General features: G+C 42.0%; 1 protein-coding gene across 1 annotated transcript in view; it reads right to left on the bottom strand.

Moving 5' to 3' along the window:
* The window catches only part of adamts18 (ADAM metallopeptidase with thrombospondin type 1 motif, 18), a 50,570-nt gene that overhangs the window by 8,196 nt on the left and 14,573 nt on the right, over nucleotides 1–27,801 (bottom strand). Inside the window, exons 4-18 of the mRNA XM_079554670.1 lie at nucleotides 21,992–22,265; nucleotides 20,460–20,674; nucleotides 18,688–18,771; nucleotides 18,447–18,606; nucleotides 16,437–16,542; nucleotides 16,189–16,326; nucleotides 15,959–16,112; nucleotides 14,167–14,262; nucleotides 13,239–13,387; nucleotides 7,679–7,851; nucleotides 6,861–6,991; nucleotides 6,659–6,782; nucleotides 6,266–6,510; nucleotides 2,482–2,602; nucleotides 2,107–2,233 (exon numbers count right to left, since the gene is read on the bottom strand). Coding sequence (XP_079410796.1) covers nucleotides 2,107–2,233; nucleotides 2,482–2,602; nucleotides 6,266–6,510; nucleotides 6,659–6,782; nucleotides 6,861–6,991; nucleotides 7,679–7,851; nucleotides 13,239–13,387; nucleotides 14,167–14,262; nucleotides 15,959–16,112; nucleotides 16,189–16,326; nucleotides 16,437–16,542; nucleotides 18,447–18,606; nucleotides 18,688–18,771; nucleotides 20,460–20,674; nucleotides 21,992–22,265 — 2,297 coding nt within the window. The remainder of the gene's footprint in view (nucleotides 1–2,106; nucleotides 2,234–2,481; nucleotides 2,603–6,265; nucleotides 6,511–6,658; nucleotides 6,783–6,860; nucleotides 6,992–7,678; nucleotides 7,852–13,238; nucleotides 13,388–14,166; nucleotides 14,263–15,958; nucleotides 16,113–16,188; nucleotides 16,327–16,436; nucleotides 16,543–18,446; nucleotides 18,607–18,687; nucleotides 18,772–20,459; nucleotides 20,675–21,991; nucleotides 22,266–27,801) is intronic.

Here is a 27,801-nt window from a genome sequence, read left to right as displayed (position 1 = left end):
TGACCATACCTAGGGCAAGATCTGGAAGCTTTGCCAAAACAAACATTAGCTTGCATTAAACGAAGAGTTTGTAGGAGAAGGGACATTGGCAGACAAGATGCAGACTTTGAAGTTGTATTCAAATCGCATCCAAAATGTGGCACAGGGCTCCGAAGACCTTCAGTATTCACCTATTCGCCTTTGTATGTTCAAAAACACAGCAGTCAAGCATGCACTTTCTCCTTGACATGCTGGCAACAACAGTACGAGTGACGCTTTTCAACATGAAGGAGTGGGTGGGAGTGGGGGGCATGTGTGTGGGTGGGGGGCTCGCCTGGCTCTGCATGGCTAGACTGGCCAGGCCCGTGGGAATTCTCCCGTCTCTGCACAATAAAACATGGATAGGCCTGTCAGCGCCCGAGATACATGCTGCACAGATAAGCAGCCACTTTTACATTCCCCTTCTGCTCGCGCACACACACACACACACACACACACCTTCCAGAGTCTTTGTCGATTTTTCGTATGCGCTGGTCTACTTGGCTTTTGAATGCGTGCCCATACATCCTGTTGGTCTTAATACAACCATTTAAGCTTTCATGCTGCTCACTCAACTAAACGTTCTTCCTGCACAGTGCCCTATAAATTGACTCCTACAAACAACCTGCTGAGAAATACAGTTAGCTACTGTATAATGAGATACTGATGGAATGGACACAGCCCCAGTGTTATTTATCTGGCATATACTGTTTTCTTAAAAGGGTTGGTCAGACCGCAACAAGGCTGTTCAATACCTTTCGCCGAGATAAGAGAAATGGTATGCTTAAGATTAGGTCCGGGAAATGCCCTCTCGAGTGGTGGGAAACTCAGTTAGAAACAGAGGCTGTATGTTGGAGGTGTAAGCGATAGCTGTCCGGCGAGTTCGTCAAGGGACACAGGAGAAAGTCCATTTTTGCCTTGTTGTCCTATGTTTTTTGATAAGCTGACCCAACAGTACTACCAGTGTACTCTGTTAAATGTACGACATACTGTATGTATTCATTTTCCTCTGCATATCAACTTAGATTCTACACCAGCCTCCAAAACCCTGGAAGACGCCATCTATCCTGCACTTGTTGCACCATTTGACTCCAGTCCAGTTTTTACCTTTACTTTCTCTATTGGTCCCTTAGCGCTTGGCCTCCCTTAATAATGCAGGCTATTAAGCACAATGTCTAGACAGAGAGGATCAGATCCAGGCATGATTTTGCTACTAACTGGGAGAGTCTGGGAGCTTTTTTTTTTTTCTTAACTTGAGTTGACATTTTATGAAAGGCGAGACATCTTTGGAAAGCACCACTTACTCGGAGTTTGCCTTCAGCTTTGTCGTCCTTGATATTTCCCCTTCCTCTCTTGACTCTCAAGTGTTTACGAAAGTTCAAGACTTGAATACTTAACCAGCATTCATTTGGTGGTAAAAAGAAGTATTCAATCAAGGGCATAACATTTACTGTAAGTACCTCTTGTTAGTTGTAAGAGAAATTACCCAGGTAACCAAGGTTAAGACTTGATGATGTTTGGCACTATAATACAACATAGAAGTTTGCTACAAAGGTGATGGATCCCAAGGCATGTACTTTACCTTCATAATAGCTTTCAAGACATGACAACATAATAGGCTTGTCAATCTCACTAAAACTCACTAAAAAGTTAAATGCAGAGCAAGACATCTCAGTCAGTTAGATATAGATCTCAGAGTGAATATTTGAAAATACAATTGAAGAGATGAGATGATCTGGAGATGAGTGTGTTCTTAAATAGAAATATATAAAAAGGTAAATTATAGTGTATTCACAAAAGAGAAAGAGAGAGAGAGAGAGAGAGAGAGAGAGGCAGAGAGAGAGAGAGGCAGGCGGTGCTGAGTGGTGGCTGACCACAGACAAGCTCTCCTCTGCCCTGCCACAATGTACGTCTGTGTGGGACGGCCTGTGGCCTGTGTTTGTGTGCATGTGCAGGGACACAGTAAAAACAGCACCTCGTTCTGCTAAAAATTTGGCAACATTATAAGCGGGGCAGCACTAGACCACAAGTGAGTGCAGAGAGAGTGAGGGAGAAGCAGTGAACCACACACGACGGAGATGCACTCACTATGCAGGGCACGGCTGAGTGTTGCACAGATGTGATCCCAGAGTGGGTTTGGTGTGGGGATTGCACATGCTGGAGTTGACCTGGAGCTTCTGGTCCTGCAGGCAGATGGCCTTGGTGGAGATCCGGCCTGGGAGAGGACAAAGCCACATTCAATCAAGATGACAAGTAGGAGAAAATAGACAGTCCAAGTACTGTATAGTATTATTTTTTTCCACCATATGAATGAATCATCTACCTTGAACTAGGATTTGCAATGCAATCTATTCCAGTTTTCAGTAACTTACATTTTCTCATTTTCTATTTATTCAAAGTAAGCTTAACAATTACACAGGTCTCTATGATAAATCATTAATATTAGAGTTTTAAGAGCCTCACCTCCAGCACAGGGAGCGGAGCAGTCGGACCGCACCACACCCCAGATGTACTCAGGTTTCCTCTCAGTGCGGGGCAGGGTGTACTCCCACACCACACCCGGGTTTTTGCCCTGGAGCAGGATCTGTGTGCCAACAACACAGCTGATTAGAGAGAAGAGCCTTGGCAGAGGAACAAGCATCAAAATACACTCCAAGTTCTCTGCCCTGTGTGTTTTGGACCTGACTGGAGGAGCAGTGGGCGAGCCGGTGGCCTGGTCAGACCGTTCATGTCTCATTGAGAGGTTCTAAGTACTACCTATAACCACACATTAATGAGGGCTTGCTTTACAAAATGGCAGACCACACAGTTAAAAGTTTGGTTTATTTATTTGGTGGACACGAGAGACAATATTTCCATTTTCTATTTAGGAGTTTTGGAGCTCCAAATACATATCCTTACAACCAAGGGATGATTTTAGGGTACCTTACGTGGATTTGGAAACTTTATTTGGTATGGCAGTCAAGCAAGAGTCACAAATGAACCATGCAATACCAATCTGCAATTCAGAAAGCAACGCGGGTAGCACATGTATTCTCAAAGTTGTTTATTTACTAATACATTTACCTTTGCCTTTTTCAAATCAGCAAAACTTGAAAAGATGTTCCAGTTTGGCCGTATTGTCAGGTGAAATTGTCTTTCTCCTGTCACTACCTCCTCAAAAATTCATGGTAAGTGACTGATTAAAACAATAGAGCTTTACAAAAGATTACCAGCTAAGACGTCTAAGTCCTTTTACCGCAATCGCATCCAACTTCTCAGAATATAAATTTTGTTAGCCAATCTCTTAACACCCGACCGACCACATCGTAAATTGGTGCACCGGCAGAGATGTAAACTTCCAAATGATTTGCCTCGGACACATCCAAACCCGTCCACACTCATTTGTCAGTCTGGGACAAATCCAGCAAAAGCTTATTCCTTGTCTGACAACTGAACGGCCAAACCGAAAGGCAACAAAGGGAAGGCTTCAACGTGCCCACACAAACTCACCAAAGCAAACTCAATGTCCACATGGTATTGCACAACGGGACGCAACAGCAACAACTACCCAGTAAGATAATTATAACTCCGCCGCTGATGTGCTTTTCTTATCGGCGGGATCGGGCCACTGTGTCTTGGTTTTCACCGCGTCACTCGTCAAGTCGAATGAGGCCATGATGGATTGCAACACGGGAACACAGATATTGGTTTTGTTTTGTGGCCTCGGAAATTCCTGTCCCTGGACTGGCATGACCTCTCAGCTCCATACCGCAAGAATGTCGATTAAGCGGGAATAATCCTCCTTGGTTTTCCCTCAAAAGTAGCCATATGTTGTGTCTGCTTCCTCCGCCCTCCCCTCCTCCTCCTCCCCGCTCCTGTTAGCTACTCCATCTCTAAGCAATGATGCGAGCACCTTGTCACAGTTTATGCTCAAGCGCGGCAGCATTTGTTTTTCTTAGAGTGCTTCAAGCTGCGCCTGGGAGTGATCACGGGAGATGTCACGGGCCATGTGCTTTGTCAGCTATTCTCTGACGGCTATAGTTAGTTCAAGATCAGTTGGAGGGCTAGCGGGGGGTAGGGGGGGGGGAGAGATCTGGACTTTTTTCATTTGCAGCAGAAGCTCCAACTGCCCTCACACCACATCTAAAGATTGCAGTTTTCTTAATCTTTTAATCTCATGCTTCCCTCCTCTCCCTATCAACCTCTTGTACTTACGGGACATGCTAGTGGGGATTATGTTTGTGTCATCGGCAGATCAGCAGCGTGCTACTACTGAGCACTCCCCCAGACAGATGTGTGTCAGGCAGACATGATAGGAAACTGATGCTCCGGTCATTAGATTTCAGAAGAGCTTAACTCCTATGTGTTGTTAAGAACATTATGCAGCAACTCACTGGAAAGAGCTCAAAATGTTTGCAACACTGTTTGTTTGGACCAGTTTAGTTTGGCCAAAAGCATTTTCTGTTATTTTCCAACAGCAGGGAACCTGTGGTGTGGTTCAAAGCAAGGATATTGTGGATTTGAAATCAGGCAAGCTGCTTCACCTCTACTGTATAATATCTGTGGTGACTGCATGTTTTCACTTACCCTCATGATGAATCTGTACTAACTAGCCATCGGGAACTATCCCACCTAGAATGTCCCTGGGAGATACTGTAATTTTGAACATGTGCTCGGAAACGGCTGAATATGTTTCTGATAAAATAGGGGAAAAATCCCTTTTTGAAAACTGAGAATCTTAGTTTTAGGCTATTCAATAGAGAGTTCATCAACCAATCTGTCAAAAAGCGCTGCATAAGATCCAACAATACCTAACAATACCTAACCTTGCATATACTGTATGTAATTCACAATATCAGAAAACAAAGTAATGTTAATCAGAAACAATGTTATCTCTTTTTCTTTTCTTTTTTTCTAAACTATGCAGATGTTTCAGAAAAAGAACAATGGGCAGCCAGATGCCATTCTCCCAACTACTACTTACACCATTCTGAAATAGTTACAAAAACACACAGACATTTCCTGATGGGCAGGCCTGTCAAAAGTAAAACATTTAGACACACTTGTACTCCTGCAGATTTACGCTCCAATATCCCCTCTGTAAGTGCACTGTTCACTCGCCTAAGGGCCTGACAGAGCAGACAGGCTTCTGCTCTTGAAGTAGAGTTGGTGGGGAAAGTATCTATCCCTCACCTGGTTTCCACTGCTGTTTCCACGGCGCGGGTTCAGAGTGCAGGGAAAAAATGCTTCTACTGACAAAAGTTATGAGGGGGGCAACATCCCACATGTGCTCACTGAGTTTACTTAAAACTTCACAGACAAAGCTAAGACTTGCAAGCCTATTTTAGTTTAGCCGCAAGGAGGAGATGGTTGTACGAATTCACATTCTCCTGCTAAAGAGATGGTTGATGACTTGTCCTTCCTTTAAACCTTTGGCACTCATTACAAACATGGGCCAGAGCGGTGCTTCCAACTAATAAATCACCCACAATTCACTTTTAAGCATCTTTTCTCTTCCATGAGTGGCTGAAAATCACTTGACCAAGCTGCTTGGTGGCTTCCTGCTTTCCCTGTGATGTACCTCTGGCAGACTGGTACGTGAAGGAATGTGGTTATAGGAATCAGCCTTGTGGGATAAAGCTCATTTTGAAATGGTACAATGATGCATTTAGTGACATACCGACTTATTTGGTTGTTTTTTTCCCCAAAGAAAGCCTGTGTATCATGTTATAAGCAAGTATAAAGCCTCATCCATATAATGTATTTTCATCCAATTGAGTGAAAAAACTTTGACATCTAGTATGAAAGCATAGTGGAATTTTACATGCATGAAAACACAGTGTAATCGAGCACAAGCAGTGGAAAGTCAGCGTTTTTTCCCCCTTCATGCCAGAACAAAGGATTGCATCAGAAAGAACATCTAGTGTACAGCCAATTCCAAATAAATACTACATGAATTGAAGCACACTAGAAAACAGATGATTTGCTGTGACAACCCTGTAAAGCAAGAAATGCCTGACCTTGAAGTTGATCTAATATAACTTTGAAGCTTGTCATTATCCTACAGCTAAGTGTGCATCTACAAAATCACTCACGTACCATCTAGAAACATGACAACCCCAAGTGCAAGTGGTTTTCCCCCACCCAGACCCCTTTCATCTGAGTTTTGTCATGTTTAAACATAAAAAAGAGGCGCGGCAGCTCTGCCAGGGCCCCTGTCACAGTCGATAGTCGTTAGTGGACACTACAGAGCACTGCGGCTTACTTCAAACACCAGCGTCTCATTAGTAGGTCCAGCAGCGTACAGGCTCTCCGGCTTGTTGAAAGAACGCTGGTAGTCGAACACTGTCCCTCCAAAGTGGAACTTCCCTGGCCAGTCCACCGTCCAGTCCCCCGTCAGGTAGTACTTCCTCTTGAGAGAGCGAGTTGCCAGATAACTGGTGGAAACCTCCATCTCCTGGACGCGGATGCTGCGAGCGCCAGCTGGGACTGTGACCATGGAGTAATACTCTGAGCCAAAAAAGATGGACCACATTATAATCAATCAAAATGCATCACTTCTGTTTTATATCATCAGGCACTCGGCGTCATCTCTGGGTCTTGTACAGCTTGACAGGGACAAGGTACAGGCAGTATGTATATTTCAAGCAGTGCTCACCGTTAGCTCTGTGCTGGAGAGTGTACTGGCCCTTGTAGAACTTGCATGAGGAGTTATCACCTTTGCACACCCCACAGGCATCCAGAGAGGCCTTGGAGTCTAACATCTGGTCACATCCCACAGCCTACAGACAAAAAGATATGTATATATTCAGTGTGTATCTGCTTATACTGTACTGCAGGGTCATGAACACAACATTCACCTCACAAACTCCGTCAATGCAGACATCTCCTTTGTGCTCGGAACAAGAGGTGCCATCTTTGACTTTGCTGGACATGGCAAAAAAGAAGTCGTAGTCCTCTGCGATGCAGTAAAGCTTGCAAATGTCTTCATCTGGAAAAATACAAGGAAACAGCTGAAAATATGCCACTCACTAAGTGTTCTCCTTGCCAATGCATCACAAGTTACTGTAGCGATCCCAGTGCGACCTGATGGCATATTGTAAAGTGTGCGCACTGACTGCTAAAAATGAATTAGAAAAGACAGGAACAGGCTTTGAAAGGACCCCTGAGAATCCATGTAGGGCAACAGGTTTATTTAGCAGTTCAGATCAGTTATCACAGACAAGTCTCTACAGCCGTCTTTGATTAAAATAAATGATGGTGAAGGTGACTTGGCCCAAGGTCTCTGAAGGCAGTTCAGAATCTGTTCCTCTCTACATCACCCCCCATTCATCAACAGCTTAAACAGGGCTGGGAAGAGGGCCAAACACACGGCTCTCCTTCACCGCACTGCCTTCTCTGTGTAACAAAGCTGGCCTCCAGGCTTCCCTTTTAAATCTATCCCCACTGTGTCAGAGGGTGCAGGTGGCTACACGTCTGCCATGAACATTACACTAAGTGATCACTTCCACAACTTTCTGCTCCCACCAATGGCTGGAGTAAATAGTGGTGGGCATTAAAGAAACACAACCTAACACACACAGCAGGATGTAACTTACTGGAATAATGACAGCGGTTTGAATAATCTTCCACACTCCATTGTTCTGATCAAGGGACACGTATGATATAATGATCTTACCATCCACTTTGGTGTAGGGCTTCCACTTGTAGTACCAGCCCCTGAATGGCTTGCTGTTATACTCTGCGCACTGCTGGGCCCGAAAATCCACTGCAGTTGAAGGACATGAGCGAGTGTTGCACAGCTGATTGAGACGACTGGAGCCTTCACAGAATTTCCCATTGTTCTGCGGCCTGGCAGACAAAAAAGACAGACATGGAATAGAATGCCATAGGTGTAGTAAAGCGGAACGTAAAGGTGGGTTATGTTATGATATAATGCAGCGCTGCGCTCACACAAGGCACACAAGCGATCTACTTATCTCATTCTTATTGGTCAGTCTCTATCATGCTCTGAATGAGTGACAGGTGAATGTAAAAACAGTGCAAACTCTAAGAAGAAGCAGATTGTTTTAGCCAGCTGCCTCTAAATGGCAATCTAAAGTTGCCAGGGTAGATGAATTGCGATAAAATTGAAATTGTGTCAAAGATCTTTGTCGGCCATATCGCCCCCTAGCTGTATGCAATGTGCAATAGTATGAGGTAATTCAAGTATGTTATGCCATATAAATCAGTGTTTCTACAGGCAACAGCAAGTCAAATTTAATGCTTCTAATGCTACTTTAAAGCCAACATTTTATATTTTTAATGCCACAAAACCACAATAATCTGTTCAAGTTTTGCAAACGTTCCATCAAACAGAGGAATAAAGGGAAATGTTGATATTCAAAATCAAATTGGCAATAACATGAACGTTTTGATGCAAATGCAAACAATTAGTTGTGAAATATATATATATATTTTTAAAGAAATCTAGATGTAATGCCAGTTTTACTTCAGATGATTGCTTTTAAAATGACTTTTAAGGCCTTCATTTTGGCAAAATGTATTTAATGACTTGAAAAATGTCCTGAAGAAGGGCTAAGGCCCGAAACGTCACTCGGTGAGCATTAAAAAAGCTTGGGAGCTACTCAGTTGTGTGGATCTTTCATTTCTTTATTATTCTTAAAAAATGTCCTGCACACTGAATCAATCATGTCATGATTAAATATCATGTCAGATACAATTGATCTTGCTCATATAAATTCATGGCATGTTGCAGTTGTTGTAGTCAGCCTTAAAATGACAGCAATATGATCAATTACCATACCCAGGAATGAAAATCAATGAACCACTCCACTCAGTATGTGATCTGCTACAGGTGAAACTCGTCTCCATATTTCAACTGGACTAGACTTAAACCGCAAAGGCTTTTTTCTTCACATTGCACACAAAAGATCATGAGATTGTGTAAAATAGCATGTCCATAATGTGATGCACAATAGAGCAAGATATTTGTCTGTTCAGATGCATCGTCAAGGAGACAAATATCTTTATAACAGCCCGAATCAGAACTCAATCGACTATAAAGTGGGAATGGAACGAGATACAGCGAGGAAATTGAACTTTAATGCGCAAGCCAAAGAATCGTAAACACTTAAACTGAGGACGCACAAACACAACAGTAATGGGAATCACAGTGCTATATCTGACTTCCCAGGCTTTCTAAACTTAATTCCAGACATTCCTACCACCAGCAGAGAAAATTGAGTTTAGCTATTTGCCATCGCAGCATGGATACACACTTATGTGGAAACATGCTGATCGAATACAGAGTTTTACTTCGCCTAAGTGTGCTTTTTATTCCTCCACTCAAATGACGTGGAAAATATCTGTACATAATGAATGATAGCGCCGAGATGCAGACATGGGTATTGTTTTACTGTCTCTACTCTTTCCATATCCACCCTGGACTCAGAATGAGACTTCCTGCCAGGTCAGATGGGACTTCCTGTAAGGTGCGTGTCTTTGAATGCATATAGTAACGGTTGCGATCCCGGCATTCTCGACTTTGGTGTCAGGATTTCAGATGGAGGGCAGGGGTTTATGTACTGTAGGCCAATGGGCAATTCACTGTTTTTGGATGACATTTAACTTTATGCCAGCATTTGTTTCAATTGATAAACCCAGTTTTTTTAAAAGGCAAATTCTACCAAATAATTCTGGTCTTCCCTCCATCTCAATAATAAACTATGGGACACACCAATGTAACGCTGTCACGTGGAATGCAACGTATTTGCTACAAGCTGATCTTTGCATCTCTTTGTGCAGACATGGTCATACTTGGAGTATACATCATCCTATTGAGACATATGTAGCAGCAGACAAACAGCCCATATGGTTTTGTGCTTACGGTGGCCCAGCGGGACACTCTACTGTATATTCCATCCGTCAAGGCCCATGCATCAAAGCAGTGGAAAGTAAAGCTGAATTGGTAGTATTTTTATCATGGGGGTACTGAATAGGACTTACCACTGCAACAGTAAATCTAAGTCCAGGCACGTGAGAGGAAGCAGACATGATAACGGTTTGGTTTGTGCTTTGGACAGTCCTCTTGTCCCTCCGCACCGTGACTCCGGCGCAGCCCTCTGGACCCTTATGGACACTTGAGCGTCTCCAAAGACGAGTAAATCACAGTGCCGGGAGCTAGAACTGAACTTCTGGGTCAAAGGCCGAGCAGTCTAGTCACGGCCTCAGCTAAAATCACCTGTTCTCCCAGTCCTAACACTGTTGAAGAGGCCATTACGCTCTACTGACCTTATACTCTACTGAGCCTATAGGGTACAGTTACGAGCGCATGCAAATTCCCTATAAATTAGAAAGGGTCTGCAAATATGTTCGAAACCAGGTCAAGATCATGAACCTAATCTTCCAGTCTTGTTGCTGAGGATTAGGGTGACTGCGTTTGATCTGGCAGGTGGTCCACGGGGAATAGAGGAGGAGAGGTGGGTGTGTGGGTCAGATTCAGTTTCCGCCTTAGAGCAATTGCTGGCTTCATCTGTGGCTCTCCAAAAATGTTTTACAAGAACAGGGAAAGGATATGATATTCTCATATAAAATATAATAATAGCAGCTGGAATCAAGAAAATGCTTCTTCCAACAAGATTTTGTGAGAAGGGAGTGGACAGATGTACATTTACAGCACATCTATAAAGTTCCACCCAGAGGAGAATTGCCTTGTTTACAAGCAGAGATACTTCAGCAGCATTTCTGTCCTGTATGATCATGACATATAGTGTACGTAGAGAAAAACAACATGCTGGGTAGTGCTGTTCAGATTAGGGGCAATGTGGCAAAAATAATTACTGGATTCATTAGTAATGTTTACAATGACACCACTATTGACCCAGAATATATGTATGACAGTGCAGCTTAACGTAAGAATGTGTAATCCTCGCGTTTTCATTGTTTCACCAGCTGTACAGTAATGTGCTCACATAAACATGCATATTATGCTGATAATGCACAGTTTTGAAAATAAATACATAATTGCACTTGTAGCGTCAATATTTGTTATTATACGGAAATATGACTTGATAAACTAATAAAAGGATCAGGCTTAGCAGGTTTTATATGTTCTTAAGGTATTAATTGTTGTTTGCAAAGCATAATGTACATCCTACATAATTGCCCAAATTTGTTTCAAAAACAATTAAATGTTGCATTTGATAGCAATACATGTCTATCTTGCCACCCTTCCTCATTGCTGACCCCATAACTTACCGGTTTACTAGCATCAACCCACTTTTCAACGGCAGCTGCTACAAAGTGCTTTTCAGTGTCATAGGAATGATAAATGAAGCTGACAGTTAGCCTGGTTTAAAGGCTCCTATGGCCCTCTTTACTCTGCCAGTCATGGTGCATAATGTGTATCATATGAGAAGTGGTCAGCCTCTGCAAATATCTTTGATCCCTCGCAGGGATTAGGAGAGGTGTGGACTTTGATAGATGGACCAGTCTTTACTACATAAGACCATTAGGTGAGCTAAAAAGTGAATAGAAGTTGATTATCTCATCAGTTTGACACAAACCGCTGACAATGAAAATACTGTACTAAATGTTACAGCTCATAACACTGGCCAAACTATTTACCGTCCAGTCTGTGATCTGTTTATTGATCAAGATGGAGAACTGGTGAAACACCTACAACGACTACTGCGACTACTGCAACCCACCCAAACCAACAAGCTCTAACTCAGGTCAATGCTTAGGTTATAGTACGTCTGTAAGTAAGTCCGTAAGATTGCAAAATGAGGAAAGCTACATTTTAAAAGAGTGACTAAGGGCACACAAAAATAAGGTAGGGCCAGTGCTTAATTTGATCCTCCATCTCCTAATTTTTGGTAAAGGATAAAAGATGATATGATAGTGTTTAATGGCCTTGTTACAGTCATTCTTTCGTTCTGTTCCCCCATTACATCACTGTAACTAATGAGACACCTCCCCTTAAGAGGACACTTTAAATCCAGCTCTATCACCAGAAAATGAACAGATAAGAGGTGAACCTCCCAAAACTAAAATTCGCCCAGTCCAGTTGATAACTTGAAAACCTCTACTAAGTCTTTTTATCCCTTACATTATTGTGGGGACTGTAAGCACACACATCCATCTTATCCCATCATATAATTTATAAGAATACGAGAACGTCACAAACAAATCAAAGCTATTAAAAGCCCATTTCAGCTCGTTTCCTTTTATGTTGAGCAAAATCATGATTACAAATGGAGACAAGTTGGATCAAAAGAAGCCCTCGAGTTGATGAATGAATCACAGTCTATATGCAGGACAGTCTTGCTTGAAAAAAACACATAAAAGAAACACTGAAGAAACATTGCTCACTTGCGTGTAAAGACAGACACAGCACATTTCACTTACAAAAAAATATGCACAGTGGGATCTGCGTCTGAAGAATTATGTAGAATTATGTTTGTTTGAGCGAGCGGCGATGGGGGAACGCTTTCTGACTGTCTTGGCAGCTTTTAGAAGAGGATCATGCTATTAGGAGGTTTGGGGAGTCTGCAGCACGGGGAGGGATTGTCTATCGGACTGTCTGGCCTGCCATTCTGAATGATGAGGGCCGCTTTAGATGGATGTGTGTGTGCGCGTACCGGCCACTCATGCACACTCGTGTTGACAGATACCTGGCAAGCCTTACTGTCAGGTGTTCCGAACGGGGAAGGATTTCGGGACATGAATTGCATTCTGGCCTCGGTCAGAGGATTTTTGTTGTAGCGTGAGCCGAATGACAGCGTGAATCATTTTGTCATCTGTCTGGCTTGTAATGTTTTCCACCTAATTGCATAAAGTAAAAGCTGATGAATTGCACTAATGATGGCCTGGTCAGCCTTACAACTTGCTGAACACACAAATATCAATGTATCGTTGGGTTTTCCAAATCAAAACTTTTAAGAGTGTGACCAGGAGTCTTTTGCTTCACTGTTTGTCTGCCTTTTAAAGGACAAGTTCTAAAGGTTTCTGTCATGCGTCTGGATTTGGGAGTTCTCTGCACTCGTCGAGAAAAAGATGAACAGGTTATATGTCTCTGAGTAGCTCACTGCTAGTCCCGCTTTAAAACAACATATTTCATTGTATTGTTGCATAATTTTGCGATAGACAGTTAATTTTCTTGTAACTAGCCCAATTTCCTGCACACTGTTCTTGTGATCTGCACCTAATTTTTTAAGTAATGTGTGTGTGTGTACCTTGGACTGCTGCAGGAGCGCTCTCGATACATAATCCCTCCACCGCACGTCCTGGAGCAGTCGGACCACTGGGACCAGGTCGACCACTGCCCATGGACCGCCTTGGGACCATGCTCCCCGTATTTGACACACTGTCCCTTCCGACACCACTGCAACAGAATAGAGCGGAAAATTGAAAGCTTGTATAGAGGAAAAACAGAACAATATGATCAGTTATTGAGCTCTGGTCCTGGCAGTGTTTTCTGCCTTGGCCACGTTCCCATTAATACACCTGGAAGCACAAAGCCCAAACAGACAGATACACTGCGCATCACTGATCCTAGTCAATCCCAAACACTCACACACCTACCTGACTAAATACCATTATTCAATGTGAAAGAGGAAAACCATTGTTCTCTGTCCAGCTGGAAGAAGACACCCAACTGCAGGTACAAGCAAGTATCGCCAAAGAACATGCAGAGGATGTAATTGACTGTGATCACTTTGATTAAGCACTCACTACTGAAGCTGAAGCTGTTTTTTGACGGTTTTAGCCTAGTTCTCTTTTTCCTGAATATAATTATGTAGATTATTCTCTGTTGGAAGAGCCACTATAGTATCCACATCAATATTCTCAATTTCGCATCAGCGTTAAACCCTCAAGTCTCGGTCTTTCCCTCAAGTACTTCCACTTTCAAGCATATGGCAGTCTCTGTGGTATATGCAAGGGAAATAAGTGAGAAACAATGAGGCAGAGTGTGTTCTCTCATGTAATAGAGAAAGTACAAATTGCTGCGTTTAAAATACTTTCAGTCTCTCTAGGATCCAAAAGAATTTAATTTTACAATAAGCCAAGAAACAAAAGGCATGTAATCTTTAATAAATCCATATTATGTATATTATGTTATCATTGTTGCTGGAACTCTTCAGAAATACTGTAGTTACTTACCATATCAGGGCCGCAGGTGGTCCCCTCTGCTGCGGGCATGAACTTTGTCTCACAGCGCTGCCCAGTGCGGTGGCACCAGAGAGACTTGCAGATGTCCTGTCAAACAAATCTGATGTAGAGATTTCAGCATGCTATACCATTAATACAAAGTAGAACTGGACAAATAATCTGTTGGACTGATCATGTTGCATATATAAAGCCACCAGTTATTCAAAATAGCACTGGTTTCCCTATGAAAACTGTTAACAGTGTGGTGGAGCCGGGAAATAAGAAGAAATGACAGAGGAGGGACATTTTAGCTCTCAGCGTTGACCGTACAGAGACCAGAACTGGGGAACCGTAAAGTGGCCACTGACAGGGAGAGGACAAGAAACAGAAACTGTAAAAGTGGCAGCAAGGCGCTATTGTGGTAGAGCATTCATCTGATACCATGAAGACATACTGTCATTGTGTCGGATACACAAGCATGTCAGATGCACTAAACTTATTCCTAATAATGAACTAGACACCAACAATGCTATTTTTGTCTATAAAAGTAAAGCCTTAGAAAGAGGACCAAATGTGTTTATAATGGATGTTTGGCTATGTGTACTCAAAACAAGGAATAAAATGTCAATGAAGATGAGCTGGTAATGTCCCACTTGCAGCAAAGTTACTGGTCAGGTCTAAGGAGAGGTGAGCCTATTTAAAAATAAACAAAAACACCCCAAATGCTCGTATTTTATTCCATTAATTTTTGTTGTGAAATGTTACAGTCAAAGACTTGGCTTGTATTAAGGGGATTTTATTTTATGATAGATCACCCAGCCCAGAGTTAAAAATCCAACTGTTGAGAATAAGTCGGTTCTTGCCTCGACCACCATCACAAATATAGCTAGTAAGAAGCTTCAGGATACAGCCTCAGTGTCAAACCCAATCAAGGAACTTCTTTAATAAAACTGACTATAATTGTACGTGTCATATGACCCAACTGTACCGCGATGGACCAACAACATGAGCACAGAGGGAGATCCGAGGAGAAACTGGCTACATGCCCAACTACCACTGGCAACGAGAGAAAGGGGGCATCGACACATGGAGTATTCATGGGTTTATTCATGTGACATATGTCTAACATGGGCCGGTGCTGGTCAGCCAAGGCACTGCTTAGGATCTACATGACAAAACCACGAGGAAAAAGGGTGGAAAACAGCCACAAATCCATGTTAATCAGTGTGTAGATTCATTTACCACCCACCGACCGGCACACAAGTCAAAGAAATGCAGAGGTTGTTTTTGATCTCGTGTTAGCTCAACATAGACAAGCTTCACACAAGGCCTGATTTGATTTTCCCACTGAGTTCGGTCTATAGGAAGAAAGGCCGCAGCTTTTTGAACATCATTTACATGTGAATTCACAATAATGAAGGCCCCTAACATAAAGGCTTTTCGCTTCAGGGGGATGTAAAGAAAGAGACGAGGGGGAGTGCTCAGTTGTCAGATCCCATTTTAAAGGCAAGTCAAACGGGAGGGGGACGTGATCTCTAAAGAGGATGCTAATTAATAAAGTGCCAATTAAGAACTGCATCATTAGCGCTCTATAGCAGAAAGTCCCTGCTCGTATATAATCCAGCCTCTGTCTCCAGATTTAGCTTCCTTCAGTAAACCTGGGAAATAATACTTTCAATCGGCAGCCTGTGTGGTGAGGCTGCTGGGGCTCACAGACTGTAAATAATGGTCTTTGAAGTCAACATTGCTTTGAAAAACTAAAATCAATAAAATTCTTCAACAACAAAAACAGTAAAAACCTTACCTTCACAAAGTCGAGACTACAAAGTTTGGCTTTGGCCCCAAACTGCCATTTGCATTGTATATCAGCGTCATAGAGCTGTCCAGGAAGTTGCTCAGGGTACTTGTACTGGCCAATCTGCCTCGGTTCATCTACCAAGCAGGAAGCCTGAGCTGTTCTGGTAAACACAGCACACCATCTGAATTAGTCAAAAAGAAAATCAAGACAGAATCTTTTATAAGATTGTTCTCTACCCAAGGAATCGGCTGAGGTACTGGCGACTGCACGTGGACCAGGAGAAGACGCCGTTGTTCCCCGCAAGTGTAGGGGACATGATGTTGCCTTCTGTCTTTCTGCAGGGATTACCCTCTCCATCATGGATCATCCCAAAGCTATAACATAAATAATAAGTCACTTAAATCATTTTCTGGTGTCAGATATACAGTAGACCTCCATCAAATGAAAACAAATGAAAACAATGTGTTATCTGTCGTGAACGTACTTATGTCCGGATTCATGTGCGATTGTAAAGGCCAAGCCCAGCCCCGTGTCCTCGTTGATGGTGCAGCTCCTGTACTTGCTGCACATACCACTGATGGGAGCAAAGCCTGGGGAAATGCAAATTATTACTCTCAAAACAACCCTAAAAACAAAACATTCACAATTCCCAGAGAATAAAACCCGATATTCACTTTTCAGCCCCAAATCAGTCGATCAGATAAAACATAATCAAATTGGCCTGGAGTGCAGGGGATTTCACACCACCTGGGAAGTGTTCGCACAAGCCCTTGACTATTCACCTTGTGTTCACTTGAACGATTTTGATAGACATTTGAAAGACTTCTAATCATACAGACCCTGACATCATTAGGGAGCAACATATAATACAGTATAACAAGTGATACATCTAAGCTACAGTCTCTGAGTTGGGTTGGATATTAAGTATTCCTGAATCAGAATGTGAATGGTCACTTTCATAATTCACAGCAATATTAGTGTCCATGTTCTGTAAGAAAACAACAGAATTCCCTATCTTCATTGGGTTTTGTCATGAACTATGAAACCCAATATCCCTGTGGTTTAGTTTGCTACAAACATGCTTGGAATGCAGTGGCGGAAGGAGTACTCAAAATGTTTACTTAGTAAGTAAAAGTACTGATACAGGAGACAATTATATATTACGTTAAGTATCACATGGACATTTTACTCGTTTATAAGTATCCAAGTTCAAATGCCCTTTAAGCAAAACAGTAAAAGTATGCAACATGCATTATGAAAAGTATTGGAAAAGTAAAATGGGTGATATTTCTTTGACGGTAATCCCACTGAAAATCATACAAAAAGTACCACCTTGTACCTTTTACTTAAACTTTTGACTTTTTGACTTTCCAACACTGGCAGAATGATTCTTGTTTCAGTTGCAGTATTCTCTCAACGGTTCTGTAAAAACCATGAACTGAATCATCATTGTAAACTGAAAATCTAATCTCAATTGTAATCTTCGTCTGACAGTCGCTGTCAGACTGTAAAGTAACTCATGTGCAATAACTTCTCTGCAAAACCACGTGCAATAATCTCTGTATCACTGGTACTTTATCAACCACCTCCACTATGACTGTAAACCTGCACTGTTGACTTTTGATATTTTTGACATTTGTATATTACTATTCTTTTTTATTTATTTTTTAATTATTTAATGCATATATACGTATACTTATGCTCTTTAAGATACCTCTACTATTTCTTGATTGCACATTTCCTGTCTATTTTGCACCCCTTGATAGTTTCTTGAGAGCTGATGGTACAAGTGAATTTCTCCATTTTGAGATCAACAAAGTCCTATCTCATCTTACCTTGCCACAATTTCGGAATCTCGACTTTGTGAAAAGAAATATAAGGTTATCATATAAGGTTTCATGTGTCTATCAAATGTAGCATGCCAACACTACACTGTCACCGTTGCACCTGTCTGCTTTCGCCAACATTACAATATTCATGTCAGGAATGTGTCAGACAGAAACAGATATCTCCACTCTTATTCAGAGCACTATCCCTGTAGCTGCGTCCCCAGTGACAGGATACCAGAGCTTATATTTAGTGAGCATTAGATTTTTCTAGGCTCTTTTTGCTGTTAGTTGTCATAAACTCTCCATACTCATTCCATAGTTTTGCTCCACGATATCGAAAAGAAAATTGCACTTGTTTCTTTTTGCACAGTGGAAGATGTAGTGTCAGTGCCTGTCTGGTTTTATAACAATGAACTTGACGTTTCTCAACAAAATAATTGCTGAAGTAGGAAGGAGATTTTCCCTGTCTTATCATTTGGGCAAATGTACAGATTTGATAAATATTAATATCATAAATCTTGGTGCATTAAAATCTGAAAACGTTGCTACGCGAACAAAAGCCTTTTGCATCTCGCTACGTACAGTGCTGTTAACTCTGGTTAAAGTGAGATAAACTTCTTTATAAAATGGTGATAGTAAGGTGTTTTGTTTAAAAAATGTCTTACCCAATGTGTCGCAGGGCTCATTCTTCCAGGAGCAAATGTCCAGCCCTGTGAGCAGAACGGCATGGTCATGTCTTTTCCCGCCTTTCCCCATCAGCCCAGACTGCCACTGACAGAAGCTGTTAAGCGACTGGTCTGCATGGTGATTTATGGTCAAACCCACCTGGAAAGTTCAAGTGAATAAGCGCTTTTGTTGAAACTTTGCCTAGAAGCAGGCCAGGAAACACTTTGAAACTCTACTTACAGGGTCTTGTTCCAGCAACAGCAAGCTGACCACCACAACATTGATGTCGGTCCCGATGGTGCCATCTTTAAAAAGACTGGAGACCTGTGAAATAGCAAGTCAACAGTTCCTGACACAGCATTTGTCACTAATTTCCGTTTTTATTCAAAGACTTGAAGTGTTGTTTAGGTTTAGAAGAAGATGAAGTGTTAAAATACTGTGGTTTTCTCGTAGCGCAGGCAGCAGCTGTATGAGCAGTAAACACACCTGCAGTACATTAGCCCTAATTAAAATGCTGCTTGTTGACGTTTACAGTCAGCTACATTACATCCTTAACGCTGATACACCAAACATAAACTTCCTGACGACATTTGCTACACTTTTCCAAAAAGACATCTTCTTCTACTCAATACTCAAATGTATTCTCCAAAATGGCTATTGCTGTGCTTAAACATAATCAACTTTTCTTTCTTGTCTTTTTTTTTTCACTTGACACCTGCTGGAATATCACACCTTGTCACTCTTGTAAAAAGGTAAAAGTCCAAAGGAAAAAATCTCATAACTTTTGCAATCTCTCTAGTGAGATAGCAGGGGAACAGGCATTACTAAATCCATGGATTATGATGCTCAAAATACAACAGCTTAAAATGTTAAAACAGCCGTATTACAAATGCCAAATGATTAGATGCTGAGATAGGCTAAAAGTCTGACTTCTTACTGAAAAATTGCATGTAATTGTCTGAAATCTATCTATCTGTTTGTTAAGTGTGACGTCACAGCTCTACTTCCGGGTCCGCAGATGTGCGAGAAACTACAAAAAACTCTTTAATACCACAATCAATATTTCTGGAACTCAACAGAGAGTTACTGAACAAACTTGTTCATCAGGCCCATTAGCCAAAAATGTTGTAGCTACTGCTATAAAAGTAATATTTACCAAAATCGGGACTTCCAAGTTATCGGGGATAAAGTGCAGCAGCTACGCTAACCCCGGAAGTAGCGACTTTAGGAAATAAAACTTTTTTAGCAGTAGGTGTGGCATTTTTGGCTAATGAGTCTGAGAAATCAGTAGGTTCACTAACTCTCCATTGAGTTTCAGAAATATTGATGGTTGTTTTTAAGAGTTTTTTATGTTTTTTTCTCGCATATTTGCCGGTCTGCTAGTACCCAGAAGCGGAAGTCGTGACGTCACCACTTAACTAACATATAGAGTTTGGGAAAATTCACTGTTACCATGGAGATCCGCCATGTTTGTGGGTGTTAGCAAACAATTTCCATAGACTAAAATTAGCTAAAGCCAGTATAAAAATTGAGATATTTTTTTTCACTCAAACTTGGCTGTAAATACTGTTTAAGTGGCACTAGCCCACAGCTAGCTTTACCCACTAGCCTGTTAGCTTCTTCTTTGTGATTCTATTAGTGTGCATTGGGGCCTCCGGGTCGGAGCAGGGAAAGCTGCAATTGTGGAGACACCAGAGGGAGATGAAAGACCCCCCAATCATCCCATTAACACTTTTATTACCCCCTGAGGGACTACGGAAAGGATTTATTAAGGTAAACAAGTAACTTAGTACTGCTTTAAAATCTCCATTGGTTTATTATTGCTGCAAATCCCAAGATGCTTAGCGATATGACATCACGGTCCTGAATTCTATAGTGGATTAGGTAGAAATGCTACACTAACAACACAACACCATGTTATGTAGTTTTAGTCACTGACATTTAGCTTAATATTCTATATTTCTCAAACTAGTCCCCAAGTCCTATGCGCAATTTATTGATTCCATTCTCACCATGTTCATAACAGTGAGGACATAGGTGGTGACGTTGTCCCTGCCATGTTTCTCCAGCATCTTCTTGTCTGCCACCACCAGGGTCTCCACATTCAGAGTCCCCACGCGGTTCGAATGGATGGGTGACCTCTTTGCCCGTCCCGCCCCTTCCGCCCCGGGCACTGAGAACTCATCGGGCATGATGAAGTGATCCACCGTGGGAGGTTTGGGAGCGACTGCGAGGGCACAAAGGGATGGGCAGACGGAAGGGAGGAGAGAGAGTATGAGGGGAAGAGATGGAGACACAGAAATACTGACTGGACTTAGCAGTGGGAGTCTAATGAGTGCAATATCTTTCCTGGCTCGTGCCGCGAGATAAGAGTACGGCTTGTGTGTCGAAAGGCCAGGAAATTCACTCCCTACACAGTTTCCTACTTGGATGGTTAAACAGGGAAAGGGAAGCCATAAGCCTGCCAATAATGTAAAACTGAATGCAGCGAGAATGTACTACTTAACAATAGAGAAAATGTTGTTAGTAATCATTTAGAAATCAAGGTTTATACAGGCAGAAGCAAGTCAAATTTAACACAAGTCAAAACACTATATTTTAGCACATATATTTCATTTTTCAAGACTTGTAAACATTTCATCAAACAGACGAAAGAGGATTGGACAAAACAAACAACTTTTGAGCCAAAAAATGTGTTAAAATTTAGCCAAAACTGCAACTGAACATGTTTCAGACTATGTTACATGACTGGCTAATGGTGTGGTTGTGGGAGTAAGTGAGTGATTAGTGGTGGTTGGAGAGGCTGATGGCGCAGATTGGCAGCCTTGCTTCTGTCAGTCTGTCCCAGGGCAGCTGTGGCGATTAAGGTAACTTACCGCCACCGTCTTATGTAAAGCACTTTGTGACCATGTGTGTGAAAGGGACTAAACAAATAAAGTCCTTTACTTCCTAAATATATTTGTAAAGAAGAAAACAAGGCAACATGTTACAATCCACCATTTAAGGATGCCTCTATTGTGCAACCGCATCATGTAAAGCACCTACACTTAAGACTGGGATAGCATGTTTATAATGGTAATTTTTAGACAATCAACGCAACAAATTATCTCGCCATTAACTTTGGTAAAATTGGGTCCCGAACCACTAGTTGAGAACCACTGGCCAACGTAATTTTTTTTTTTTGGCCAACTTGAGATTTTGGTTTCATTTTCCTCTCCAACCATTGCTGCATTGTTAGATATCATTGACTATGACCTCAACTAACTATGGCTTTTTACAACCGACTAAACACCGTCAGTTATCAAAAAAACAATAATAAAAAATCTTAAAATATAACTTGTACAATTACGCTATGAGACTAAGGTTACAGTAGGGACAAGAAAAACATAACAAGTGGGGCTCTGCGGATTAAAATTGTGGAATGTGTAATAGATTATGGTGCTGACTGAGGAGAACCATGTGGACGTATGCCTCACAACACACAGACTGTACATGTGACGAAAAAGCGTTAGTGAATATGAGGTATAAATGTTCCCTTACATACATTGCTTGCGGCGTCCACAGAAGTGCATCTTGTCGTGCAGGTGGTCGGGCTGTTGATGCTGGTGCCGCTGGTAGTGGTGATATGAGCTGTCCGGTCTGGATGAATTGGCGCTAGATGGTTCTGCAGATCTGCGGTTTATAATGTGTTCAGCTGAGCGCTTGTAGACCACATGAGGGTGGTGTCCTTCCGGGGCATTGTAGTTGTGCTTTTGAGCCAAGTGGTCTGGTAGCGGCGAGATCAAATACTCCTCCTCAGATATCCGGATCAAACCTGACTGAAAGCAAAACACACATATACACATCATTAGGGGAAACACAGACTGTAACATGCTAGCACCTACAATAATGGTGAAGTTAATGTGCAGTGATAAAGCTAGAATAGCTATAGTGTCCTACCTTTGTCTCCAACTAACGGTATGCCTTTAGTCATGGCCCCCTGTTCATATATCTACTTCAGCCTCCATTTTTTCAGATATATAGCATTCTTCTCTCTGACTCATGCACCACATCCATGCATGTGCCAGGTGCTATGGATGTCTTGATCAAGAATGCAATGACGGGACTCAAACTGCTGACCTTTGTGTCCATGGAGGAACACTTAAAGGAATAGGCCACCGTTTTTACATACTGAGATATGTTCTTACCAAACCTAAAGGTTATTGACGGAAGTGAGCGGGGGGAAATCTTTAGGAGTTACAGCGCGGACGTTGTGCTCCTCGTATCATTACGCCTCACAACATAGTACCCCTTTTTATCTGCTTATAAAATCGACATTACATTTCTGTGTAAATATACTTCGCATGAAAACACTTCACGTAACTTTATTTAAATAGTGGAAGAGCTTGGTAGCTTCTATCGTGAGCTTTTTTGGAGCTATATGACATGTGGGAGAGGCTGCGTATGTGCTCCGTTTGCGTGACAGAGCGCACAGACAAAGACCAGACGGGTATATATTAACTCGTCTAAGGTTTGGTAAGAACATATCTCAGTATGTAAAAACGTGGCCTATTCCTTTAACCTCTTCACTCCCAAGCACATTTTTTCTAGTTCTGCTTTACCCAAATCTCAAAGCTTCTTGACTGGAGAGTTCACAGCCTGTAAGTGTAACGCGTCATTTGAAAGACTTTGAAAGACCTAGAAAATTGGTAAAAATTGAACTTTTTCCTTGCACTGTTTCCGTTTTGTCGTCACTTCTTGATTGCGTTTTGCTGTCATGCTTTCTTCACCTTCTTGTTGCATTTTGTCACTTTTTTTGGTGCATTCTGTCACTTTTTTGTTACTCTTTACTAATCCCGCCAAACATCTTCAAAAGAAACAATATCTTATGGTTTGCAACTAGGGCTGCAACTAACGATTATTTTTGTATTGGATTAATCGACAGATTATTTTCCGATTAATTAATCGCTTGACCTTGTGAAAGGTGTACAAAAATTTTATGTTTTTCAAACTATTTACACCATAAAGCAAAGGGGCACTACTGTACTTGAGGACATGTTGATGGAGTAAACTTAAAGTGAATGTTTGCAGACTCTTAGTGCTAATTCTGCTTTCTGATTGGATGAGACACACTTATATTTATGAAATTTCCAATGTACAAAACACTACATACCCTAAATTTAAACACAAAGTAGTTTGTCTCTATTGGACTCAGTGTAAATCAGAATACGACAAACCAACTACTAAAATAGTTGTCAACCGTCTCAATAATTGATTCGTTGTTTCAGCCCTTTTTGCTACCTTTAGCCACTGAATGTCTGGAAAGGTCTAATAATCATCTAGTTACTGCCCATGTACTTCTTCCTTCCCTTTACCACAGGTGACTCATAACAGTAGCGCATCAAAAAGATCAAAAAAGCTTTTATAAGTCGGGCCTTTTCGCGTTCTGACCTCAGGCGACCTCCTGAATTAACACACTGAGCTACTCAACCTCAAACATTCCGTCTGACCACAACAGGCTACCTAATTCAGCCCGCCAGCCGTCGAATGTACACAAAATAGCTGTGCAATCAATCATACTCACATGCGCATAGATGGAAACGTGCTGCGCCCACGGTCTTTATTAAAAACACACACCATTCTGCGACCCAGTGACCCCGTAACCCCGGTCTGTGTACGTATATATGTGCTATCTTCATGCCTAGCAACGCACTGAAGTGTGTGTGTGCATGTCTGTCGCTCTGACCCCGTTCCCCCTAGAATAGCAGGTGGCAAAATAAACAGAGGCTCTACAAAAGCGAGGCGATGGCAAGGCCTTTGTTGTCAAAACAGTCCCGGGGAAAATAAGCGAGCGGCCATCACAAGCTTCATCTATCAGACGAGGGTAATCGGTTGGGTACTCAAGCACATTTACTCGAGTAACTTTTGGAAGGAACTGCACTGCATTCCCTGTATGTTATTGATCGAGTATCTTTCTTAATTCGGAAATATAACAATTTTCACATTCTGTTTAGGGTTGGGCGATATGGACCTAAACATGTATCACAATATTTGTTGGTATGCATCACGATAAGGCGATACGATATAATAAAATTCACTGCTTTACATATTCCCTTAGTCATGTCTGAGCCGTAGTCAATACTCTGTAATTGGCATAAACCTGCTGCTCCTGCCGTAGTGATTTTCTTCTGTTTGACTCTTTCACAGTAAAGCTCTCCCAGCTGCTGGAACATTGACGGATTTTCGGATGTCACTGCAGGTTTCTGTACTTTCACTTTGCCGCAGACTTGGATTATTTGTTGTTATCTCGTGTAAAAGGCGAGTTTAATAATATATATGTAATAAAATAGACAAGATGCTCGCGCTGATCGGATGAGTTACAAAAGGCGTTGGACTTACTGCACACGGAGAGCAGCTGTGCTTTGAGAAAACTTCCAGGACGCGATGGTGACTGTACTATCCTGGAGGGCAAACACAACATTTGTTGCTTGACCTGTTGAGAAGTGGCTAAATCTGTGTCAAAGTTTACAACGTTTGGACTAGAGATGGAACCATAATGAAATTTGGGGTCACAATTATCTTGGCCAAAATAATTGCGAATTTATTACGAAATCACTGCAGAAATTATGGGGATTGGGCAATTATTAAATATTTATCTGAGACATAAAGTAAGTATTTAAAGGCACACTGGGTAACATTTTGGACTATATAATAATAATACTATCGTCATGAATACAAAACATGCAGCTAATGAGCAGCTCGACACAGAAAATGTTCTTTCTGCAGTGGGTAATAAAAGAATGGATTTGGATGAGGAACTAACCAACTGAAATCATAAATACTGCTGACTTTGGTCACATCTCCATGGAGACGTACCCACTCTCGGTAAAGTTACCGGCACTGGTTGTCTGATGGATTTAGCGTTTATCTTATCTAGCACGGTAATCAAAAAATGTGGCGATGGATTAATTGCCGCATTTTTATCACGATTACTGATATTATTGTTTGTCGTCCCATCCCTAGTTTGGACCAGCTTTCCCTCTCGGTTTGCACTGTTTACTTCCTGCACATGAGCTACCATTTACACCAATATGAGACAAAATCCTATCATGGGGAATATTTCAGTTAAATTATCGTCAAACCCTATTTCTGTTATGCATGTCAGTTACTCAGTACAATAATATTTTTGGACGGGTTGTTACTTCTGCTTGAGTTGTATTATTTTTACTTATTTTTACTCCTACTTTTGTAAATATTCTGGTTACTCCACCCAACTCTAGGCCTTGATCTGCGCACCCTTCCCTCCTGCGCTCCCAAACATCTCCCCACTCCTCAGCCGTCGAGGCTGCCAGCGCGTTTCAACTCACCATTCATCATGTTCTCTGCCATCTATCTTCCTCAGGGCGATGGGAAGTGCACTGTCTAACTCCATTATTTTGACTACGTGTAAGGTCCACAATGGTCCAACGCATGGGAGGTTCAGCCTTCTGCTCTGTCAGTGGTTTGAAGCAGCACGCATTAATACCTGTCAAAACAACCTTGAGTGAGATCCTCGACAGCTGAGGCTCCTACCTGCGCCGCCGTCCCAGCTCTATACCCCACATGCGAGGTTGCAAAGAAAAACATCCCCCACCATGCGTGAGTGAAAATAGATCAAATCATAGACGCACGGACAATGAATAAGCAGGTTTCTTGGCAGAGTGTGCACTGTGGGCCGCTCAGAATCAGCTGGAATCCAAAACAGAGCAATGTAAGGTCAAAGGAGGTGTCTCTCATCAGCTCACACTGCTGTCTCTTCTCATTTCACCGTCTTTTCATCTGTCTGCAAATGTTTGGCCGTTTACAATGGTATTGGCAAACGAGACTCGGTGTGAAAGTGCCGTGTCATTAGATGTTTGACCATGACTGTTATTATTCCAAAGTAAATGATGGATCAATATAACGTCTGACAGCTGGTGCGATGCTAATGACGAACTTACAACTCGCTTTTCAAAAAAAGAGCCCTCTGTGTGTAAAAGCTTTTCAGAACTTGATAGCTGCTTGTATTTTCGATGGATTCAGTGGGTTTTCAACTTGTAACATTCTCTACAAAGAAGTCAGTCTGGATTCTTGTTCCAGTTCCTCAGGTTCTGATGATTCGGTTGGCAAGGCACGTGTACGCCGGACACTCTTGTACCATCATCATCATGAGTTTTAGTCTTGGCTCTGTCAGTTTGCTGAATGTCTCTCCCACTCTTCACCCTATGTCACCCTGTAAAATCTTGTCCAACAAACCCTATGGGCCAAAAAACACACATAGGAAATGAAGGTTGTACGGTAACTACAGTAAGCTGCTTTTAATTGGGCGGTGTGGTGGTGCAGTGGTTAGCGCTCGTGCTTCACAGCTAGAAGGTCCCGGGTTCGATTCGCACCTGGATGGGGCCTTTCTGTGTGGAGTTTGCATGTTCTCCCTGTGTCTTTGTAGGTTTCCTCCGGGTACTCCGATTTCCCCTACCACTAAAAACATACATAACAGTTTCCCCACTGAGACCAGGACTCTCCTGAAAAAGAGATTATTAATCTCAGTGGGACTTTCTTTGTAAAATAAAGATTAAAAAAACAAAAAAACATTTAGAGCTATAAATACTAAGTCCCCAGTCCCTCTGGTAATACAAGTGTTAATGGGATGATTGGGGGGTCTTTCATCTCCCCCTGGTGTCTCTGGCCATAAAACCACAATTGCAACTTGACTGCCACCGGGTTGGAGCCACCAATACACACTAATGGAATCACGAAGATGAAGCGAACAGAGGCAAAGGCAACTGCGCACGAGCTACTTAAACAGTATTTACAGCCAAGTTTGAGTGACAAAAATTATCTCCATTGTGCCATTGGATGTAGTAGTAGTGTAGTAGTAGTGTGACGGCGTTTGTTTTGTCCTCTTTTAGTACTTGCAGGCTATTTTTTGAGCATGCCTATAAACTCATCGCTGTGAAGAACTGGGATAAATATGTTAAGAAAGTTAGGAATGAGTTTGAACCATAACTAATATTTAGTGGCTTCCTCTTTCATTGTTTGTAATCAAACATATCTTGTATAGGGCCTTTACTGCTGAATCCCTATAAATGTCTTTCAGCCTCCATTCCAAGTAATTTGAAATACTGACCTGCCTGTCGATTGAGACAACAGTGGTTTGCCCAGTTCTCTGGAGAATTCAGACAATAGGGCAGGCAGACAACAAGCGGAGAACTGTGCATGCAGAGGTAGTGAGCCTAACATGGATAAACGAGAGATGGTCAGGACCGGGCATTTTGTTGTACCATCATTAAAGATCAGATAGCTGTGGAAGAGGTTTTTGGCATGAAATCAACCAGGCCAGTCAGTCCAGTTCCAGAA

Source organism: Gobius niger, assembly GCF_951799975.1.
Source record: "Gobius niger genome assembly, chromosome: 4".
In the NCBI taxonomy this organism is placed as follows: Eukaryota; Metazoa; Chordata; class Actinopteri; order Gobiiformes; family Gobiidae; genus Gobius; species Gobius niger.
This window is presented reverse-complemented; position numbering and strand designations above follow the sequence as displayed.